This window comes from Physella acuta, unplaced genomic scaffold (assembly GCF_028476545.2).
Source record: "Physella acuta isolate Inbredline_101_S28 unplaced genomic scaffold, ASM2847654v3 ptg000222l, whole genome shotgun sequence".
NCBI lineage: Eukaryota > Metazoa > Mollusca > Gastropoda > Physidae > Physella > Physella acuta.
Genome location: NW_026731741.1, coordinates 768,457 through 777,400, shown reverse-complemented (window position 1 = coordinate 777,400; position 8,944 = coordinate 768,457). Strand labels below are relative to the sequence as shown.

General features: G+C 39.3%; 1 protein-coding gene across 1 annotated transcript; it reads right to left on the bottom strand.

Annotated features, from left to right (window-relative positions):
• Positions 1-212: 212 nt before the first annotated feature.
• On the bottom strand, positions 213-2,890 carry LOC131937781 (loricrin-like). The gene is made up of 2 exons (XM_059295416.1): positions 2,812-2,890; positions 213-2,107 (listed from the first exon to the last, which is right to left on the bottom strand). Exons 1-2 carry the CDS (start codon positions 2,846-2,848, stop codon positions 213-215), a joined length of 1,932 nt encoding a protein of 643 aa, XP_059151399.1. The 5' UTR covers positions 2,849-2,890.
• Between the last annotated feature and the right edge of the window lie 6,054 nt (positions 2,891-8,944).

Genomic DNA, 8,944 nt, shown 5'->3' with positions numbered 1-8,944 from the left:
AAAGTAGAATCGTTACAACGCACAAAATAATTCAACCAAAAACATCTTTTCATTTAAAACAATTATAATTTTATTTTAACATCGCTAGTAAGTCTGACAAAAATATATGTAATACTCTAACTACAAGCCATTTAGACCAGTTAATATGGCGGCTTCTTATATGTCGCTAACCAATCAAATCGATCTATTTGTTCACGTGATCTACGTCTAACTTAGCTTGCAACGGCTGTGTATCTGTTGCCGTTTCCCACGCCCATACCAGAAGAAACGTAGCTACCTCCTCCACCCCTGCTAGTCCCAGATCCACCGTAGTTACCCCCACCCATTGACATTCCACCACCTCCACCACCCCTGTTCATTCCATATCCACCGTAGTTGCCACCTCCCATTCCACCACCTCCACCACCCCTGTTCATTCCTGATCCACCGTAGTTTCCACCACCCATTCCACCACCTCCACCACCTCTGTTCATTCCTGATCCACCGTAGTTTCCACCGCCCATTCCACCACCTCCCCTGGTCATACCAGACCCACCGTAATTTCCTCCACCGGAGCCCCCACCCCAACCTCTATTCACACCAGCGTTCCCAAAACTAGTTCCGCCTCCACCGCTTCTAACCACCCCCGACCCACTATAACCCCCACCACTACCCCATCCCCGACTCACCCCAACATTCCCAAAACTGGTCCCACTCCCCCCACTTCTCACTACTCCAGACCCCCCGGATCCACCACCCCAACCCCTGTTCACTCCATAATTTCCGTACCCCCCACCGGTTCCTACAGACCCACCCCCGTAATTCCTGTTCCCACCTTGACCGTTGGTAACGTACACAACATCATAATCTGCCAGATCGTTTGAATCGTCGTAGTATATACTGGTGTCAACACCTCCCCAACCTTTGCTGGCTCCGGAATATGACCCGGAACTACGTCGATGACGGCCGTGACCTTGACGACCTTTGTCCCCATCGTCGTCTTGATCATCTCCCTTCCTCAGCTGCTTGTGGAAGATGCCGGTATCCGTTTGTCCTTTGCCGGAGTTGGCAAAGGGCGAGTCGTCCCAGACTTGACTGCCCTTGTAGCCACTGTAGCTGTCGCTGCCTTTGGTGCCAGTTGTTCTGCAAGGGTTGGAGGCACCGCCGCACCTGGTAGGAGCGACATCACCTTTGTTACCATTGAAAGAATAGACGTAGGGCTGGTCTTGGCCGTAGCTAGTGCTACCTTGGTTGTAGCCACTGCTACCTTTGTTATAAGAACCATAGCTTCCATCTTGACCACTACCATAGCTGGTGCTGCCTTTGTTAGAGTAGCCGTAAGTTCCTTCTTTCGTCTGTCCCAGATTGTAGCCGCCGCTACCTTTGTTGGGGTAGCCATAGGTAGCATCTTGACCGCCAGTGTAGCCAGTGCTACCGGTGTTCGTGTAAGTATTACCCCAGTCTTGATCACTGCTACCTTTGTAAGATTGCCTTTTGTTTGAATCACTGCTGTCTTGTCCCTTATTGTAACCACTGCTACCTTTGTAAGAGTCATCGTCGTTGCTGTCTTGCCAAGCACCATAGCTACCGCTACCTTTGTTGTTTTGGTCATAGTTACTCTGACCTTTATCTTTGCTACCATACTGTCCAGCACTGTAGCCACTGCTACCTTTGTTCAGCTGCTCGTTAGCTTGGCCATTGTTGTCGCTGCTCCATCCTCTATACGTGCTGCCGTAGTTTCCATTCTCCTCATTAGTGTAATCAGTGCTACCTTTATTCGAATATCCAGTGTTGTAGCCACTGCTACCTTTATACGGCTGCTCGTCATACCCACCCCGGCTGCCCCCTTGTCCTTTGCTGGGGGGATCTCTCTCTGGCGGCTTGGGGCCAAGCCTCGCCCCTCCTAGGTAGCCAGTGCTACCCCCACGCCCGGGGTGACGCCCGCTTCTGTTTTCAGGACCGTTGTCGTTGTTGTCTTCCTCAGAACTCGCGTCGTCGTTGTTGTCGTCGGCCTTGAACTGACCTTTGACCCAGGTGTTGTCCCCGCCGTGGCGACCGGGTGAGCTGTTCGTGTCGGGGACGCCGCGTTTTTCCCGAGGTAACTCCATGCCATTTCCCGACAGGAAATCTGAAAACAACAAGTGCGTGAGTTAAACATTGTGGTCAAGAATGTGCGTGAGTTAAACATTGTGGTCAAGAATGTGCGTGAGTTAAACATTGTGGTCAAGAAAGTGCGTGAGTTAAACATTGTGGTCAATGATGTGCACGTGAATGATGAGCACGTAAATAAAAGCTGTTGAACATCAAACACACCCAAGATGGAGGCTTATGGTACTTAAATAAACAGACAATACGAAATATTATCGATGTGCTTATATCACTTAAATATAGAAAGACATTAAAATATTTAACTCCATAATTAAAAAGAATGATCATTTATCAATATTCAAAAAATGATAACGTAATTTAGACCTTATTAAAATTGTGCAGAAGAAACAAATCTTCTCACACAGTTGTGTAATAGTTCGGTCAACGCCTGAACTTCCAGCTAGCACAATAACTTTATGAATTACGTTGTGTTAAAAACATTGTCAGCGCTTTAAAATACCCAGCTAATTAAAGTTAAAGATCACAATTCATAAGAATTTTAAAACACGTATAGCTACATATTTAAAAAAAGAATCAAATAGCATTTTGCATATTATAGCTGAAGTGTGTTAAATATTGGACATCAAAAATAATTAGCCAAATAAAAACTAACACTATTTATCATAAGCTATAACTCGGCATGAATACAATAAGAAACCAATCAACAGATGAACACAGACTTACATAGGCCGAGAGCACACAGAACAACTAGAGGCTTCATGGTCACCGGCTCACAGACTGACGGAGTCGGTTCTGATACAGCTCGTGTTGTGGTCGTCACTTATATACCCGGCGAGGTTCGAACCTGGTACTCGACTGTTGTCTCAGTGACGTAGGCACACGAGCAGACAGTTTTCAACAACACAATTAGGAACCAGAAACAAAGAAAAAATGTACTTTGGAAAACAAAGAAAAAATGAGATGAAATTGTCGCGCGGGCAAGAAGCGCAACTCTGAGGGGAACGAGGTATGTTAAGTGGACATAGTTACCTACTCGACACGCGAGTAGGTTAGTACGGCCTGGGCTATGAACTTTCTGGAATGGACGCTAGTTTTACACCTGTCAAATATGTAAACACTTTACCCGCATGCGTCGTACATTGTCAAGGTTTGTTAAAATAATACACGGCGAACATTTTATTTGTCGCCTACACACTTAAAAAATAAATAAATAATATACGAAATGTTTATTTTTAATTTTTTTTTATGTGGAGCTTTTTGAATCTGTCCTGTGTAATGACGTCATTCTTCGTGAATAGAATGTCAATCAACTTTACTCAGCGAGGGCAGAATTCAACTCATTAGCCGGACTAGGCATTTACCTAACCGCTTAATTAAACGCCATACCAGACTGTAGACATACTAGGTGACAGACATTTTGTCTGCCCCGAGTGTTGTCTTGCGGTGACTTGGTGGTGAGGGGATTAGCCGACAGACATCAGGTCTGGTCAATGTGTGTCGGGGGTCGCTCAAGTTGTGCGTGTCGTCCAACAAAAATGTGGTGGAGGCAGAAGTGGTTATCAGAAAGTGTTGGTTGGGCCAGGGGTCGGCAACCTGCGGCTCTTTTGATGCCAAGATGCGGCTCTCCAGCTCCTTGCACAAATATTAATAGTTATATTATTTCATTTTCAAAACTCGCAACAAGTATTATACTGTAAAGAAACTCAACTTTAAACCGGATAAAAACACTCATCAGAGAACAATGAGGATAGGTGAGGTAGAAAGTATACGGACAGCTGACAGCCGCTTGGGCACCAGGCCCCGCCCCACAGCCGTGCTGTGGACAGCACCGTTGCAACAATTCCATGCTTGCCACTTTCAAAGTGCCGACTTTTTCGAATATCGTTAAATGATGAATGCTATTTAATTCTAAATGCATTTCCCTATCTGTCAGCAATCATTAATTTGACCTAAATGATGTGGGATTTTTAAAAAGTTATTAGCTTCTTACGGTTGAGCCGGGTACTGGATGGTGGGGTACAATTTTCCCTTGTGTTCAATAAGGTGGGAGAGAAACCTGGTGGGAACAAAAGGACAGAAGAGACAGATACACGGTAATCAAACCGATATCCAACCCAGTTAGTCGGAGTTTGCCTTGTTGAAGCCTGACTGGCTAATGACAGACTTTCTGAGCTGGTGATATCAGTAAAAGCTTCTGAAGTGGATAACTATAGTCCTATTGCTATATTAATTGAGGTCCAACCCTATGGTTATCTTGGGATAGATGGTTGACAAACTGGCCACCAACCCGTGATGTCCAGATTGTAGGAAAAAAAGTCACAGGAAAAAAAAAACACAGGAAAAAAAAACACAGAAAAAAAGTCACAGGAAAAAAAGTCACAGGAAAAAAAGTCACAGGAAAAAAAGTCACAAATATATTTTTGCATGATATTTGTTAATACTTTTATTTATTAAATATTTAGAGAGTGTAAATTAACTTAGGATTAATTAAATGTAATGTAATGTGTGTAGGCTGTATAGGCATATGAATTTTTATAATTCGTCTAAAAATATTTATTATGAAGTATGTAGATTGTAATTATTTTAAATTTAAGATTAGTAGCATTTATAAGAATGCTCCTAAGTCCACGTTTTTCATCGTGTTTTTTTTTTAAATACCAATATTAAAGTACCGTGAAATGGTAGGTTCATATGACTTGCTGCCCTCAACTCATGGCAACAATAGTTATGTTTAGTTCAACCACCTTTACTGCCCACATTTATCACGCTCATTACATACCAAAACTTGGGATCAAAACAGAAAGCCGACAAGGTTCAAAGGCTTCATTGACGCATAACGTCAACAACACAAAATATGTTCGGACAATGCCTACTGATGAGAGGCCAACCAGAGAATTGCCTACGGCAAAATGTGCCTAAATTTCTTTTGTAATTAGCTTTTCTACCGCGTATTTAACTAAATACGTAACAAAAGTTGAGATTAGTGTGTTAATTATCTTAGAGTATTTTTACTTACAATTGTTATAAATCATAATGCTTTTAACGTCTATAAATAATTTATGATATAAAAAAATACAACCCACAACAATAAACATACTAAATTTTACAATTCTTAACAAATTAATAAAAATATTTCTAAAAAGAGTTTTGTGACTTTTTTTCTGTGACTTTATTTCTGTGACTTTTTTTCCGATAAAATTTTTCCACTGTGACTTTTTTTCTGTGACTTTTTTTCCTAGCAAAAACTGTGACTTTTTTTCTGTGTTTTTTTTTCCTGTGACTTTTTTTCCGTTTACCGATGTCCAACCCTAGCCACGTTCACCCCGCCTGGGTTCACTAAGGTCAGGGCCTAAAAGGTCAAGTTGGACAAATGTCAACAAACAGAAGTGTGTCAAGTTAAGTGTGAACTCCTTCGTGACGTAACATTACAACCTTTGTCTTCCCAGCCGTGATGTATGCAGAAAGTGACACAGTGCTTTTATCATAGTACTTCGTACTCAGCACTTCGTACTCTGTATTTCACACACATTATTTTACAAATAATACTATACACATGGTACTTTACCCAGTATATCAATCATACTATTTCGTACAAGTACTTCACACACTGTATTTCACGTACATTACTTCCCACACATTACTACACACATGGTACTTTTCAAACAGTACAACACATATGGTACTTCACTCAGTATCTAAATCATAGTACTTCGTGCAAGTACTTCAGACACATTTCTTTATACATAGTACTATACACATAGTACCTCATAATACTTCACACAATTTTTGCAGGTACTACTTAAAACACAGTACTTTACACCAGTACTTTAAAAAGTAATTCACACAAGCACTAAAAACAAGTAATTCACAAAGTTTATTCCACATAGTGCATCCTATGTAGTGTTTCAAACATTGCTCTTCATCTGTATCACTTTATACACAGTACTTCATACGCAGCCATTAATACACGTATTTAACACACCACTACAAAATCAGGCTTTAGAGTTGTACTTCTAAATACATAAAACCAAGCAATCTTTTTGTATCTAATTAATGTCCTCCATAATGTCCTTTATATTAACTTAAATTAAATTAAAAAAACCCAACTAAATTAACATCTAAATTAACTTTAATTAAATAAAAAACTAAATTAACACCTAAATTAACTTTAATTAAAATTAAAAAAACCCACTAAATTAACACCTAAATTAACTTTCATTAAATAAAATAAAAAAAACTAACTTAACACCTAAATATGTTAAACTTCATGTCGCTCTGCATTGTCATCTTGACGGGTGAAGTTTGAAACAAAATGGTTTGATGGAATTCTGGGAGATTTTTTTTTAGCAAGTCTCCATACAAGGGGAAATAACTGAAAAAAAAGTTTTTAAAATCTTGAATAAACGGACAATAGTTACATAATCATCATTTAATCTATTTTAATTACATAATGTTAATCTCATTTTTAACCCTAGAGAGAATTAGATTATAAAATGTTTATAAAAAATATAAAAAATAAAAATAAAAATATTTAAAGTAAAAAAAAAAAAAAAAACTAAACTTAAATTGAAAGGGAGAAAACTTTGGTAATTCGCGTTTCTTTAATACAATTTTGTTATTTCCCCTGTTAGATTAATTAATTTAGTTGTAAAATATGTTAAAATTTGACAAGCCATACAAGTATTCACGCACTCTCACCCAAGCAGGAAATGACACACACACCATATTGCTTGCAACATAGACGGACATTTTGTTTACACCGTTGGCTGAAAGAAAGCTATCCACTTGTTCAGTGACCCGTTGTGATCTTGTTAGTTATCTATTTACAACATATGTTGTGGCCAGTGACTCGGTGTACGGCTGTTGAGAAACGCACCGGGTGACCAGAGCTTTTTCTGTCTTCAGACATCTCTTAAGGGAAGGAGGGGAGGGGTCAGTCCCCGAAGCACGTCTACCCCCTCCCTACCCCCCGGCCTCGTAAAAAAAAAGCAAACCCATAATTTATATAGAAAAAATATTTTAACTGTCGTCCGTTGTTAAATCCTGTAGCAGATGTTGCTGTCGACGAGGGTGGAAGGCGTGGTTGGGTGTGTGTGAACAAAAGATTTAAATACAGAGGGATTTCTTTCAACATGATACTTCATTCACGTTTGTTTGTCTTCTTCTCTGCTCTCTTTATCTCTCTCTCTCTCTAAACAAACACAGACACATACAGATACAAAACACTCACACAACTATATATGACATAAATTTTCCGTTCCGAGTACTTCCACCCCTCCCAGCCCCCCTCCCCCAAGTAGTTTTTAACTGACATCAGACATCAGTCTTCACGCTTGATCAACGATCCAGCCAAACACCAGCAGACAATCCATCTCCTGCCATGAATACTCAAGTGTGGACAAACTTCCCGGACCCGTGGATCCAGTCATTGCTTTACTCGAATGTTATAGAACTTACACACAAACATTCTCATTCATCTGTTTACAAACAGCCACTTTACCTATTATCTATATATATAATTCTCTTCTTGGAGACGTTAGAATACACCAAGCTGTAAGCGCGCCTAGGAGTCCCTTCTCTTCCTCTCTAGGCATATCGCAACTACCCCCACCCCCACATGGTCTGGTGAGCTTGGTTCACGCTAAATGTTTACAATCGTAGAGCCGGGTTTAGTGACGCCTATGAGGGGCAGATCATTTTGTTTGAAACTATTTTAAACTTAGGGGAGGTAACTAAGAGGATGCTGCTTTCACCGGGGGGGGGGGGGGGAGGGTTTTAGTGTTTTAAAGCAAATATTTTCAGTGACAGCAATGGTACTGTCGAATTCACAAATTATGAATTACTGAAAAGTAGAAAATAAAACTAAATACAATACGCCGCGGGTCGGCTTGTTATTATTTATTATTATTATTACTATCATTATTAAAGTCAAAAGTATTATCCCCCTTTATTTTCCCGTAAATTGAACTGTGTACCGGGCTGACCTTGTTGTAAATCAGCCTACACTCTGGAGATGTCACACATTTTACGGCACAAAGTCAAGGCAACAATAACTTCAATCTTTCAAATAATTTCTCACATCTATAGTTTCAGCGATTTTTTTTTGTAAGACGGCAGGATTAAAGTTCTTCCAATTACGTCCGGTGTTAGAGTGATTTCCCTTGTGGCTAGCGTACTTTATTACTTCCCTTTAATTTTTTAGAACGAATTTTTCATTTTTATCGGACCCGAACTATTATATACAATTTTAAGCTAGGTAAAATAAAATGGAAGAAGTTATATATCTTTTAAAGCTATATATAATAAATATAACAAATACCACAAACATATTTCAGTTTTGTTAGAGTAGGCCTATATATATATATATATATATATATATATATATATATATATATATATATATATATATATATATATTTAACAACTAACAACACTGAAATAACACGTTAGCATTCCAAACTCCGCTGTATGATGGTTGTAGCATTGAAGTAACTTGTCACAGGTAGCAAAAATTAACAAAAATCATCATTTTGTGCTTGTGTATTTTTTAATTTAAATAATTCTCACAAGTTAATGTAATATAACATTCAACAATCAAAGTTTAGAACTTTTACGTTTCCAATTAAATCCAGCATCTTACAGCAAAGTAAAGTTCCATATCAAACCTTACGGTCTATAGGGCAAGGGAAGTAAAGTTCACCTGCATGGCGTACGTTGGAGTAATGGCGGCTGGGTATAGTGCTGACCACACAATACCTTCATATGATGAGGTTACAAAATCAGATGAACGGTACCTTAAAACGTAGAAGTAAAACCAAATAGTAAGAGCACACACTTTAATAATCTTTGAGCTGCT

Coding starts and splice junctions, on each gene's coding strand:
- LOC131937781 (XM_059295416.1), bottom strand. CDS start 2,848: ATGAAGCCTCTAGTTGTTCTGTGTGCTCTCGGCCTAT. Junction 2,108..2,811: donor TCTGTGTGCTCTCGGCCTAT/GTAAGTCTGTGT, acceptor TGTTGTTTTCAG/ATTTCCTGTCGGGAAATGGC.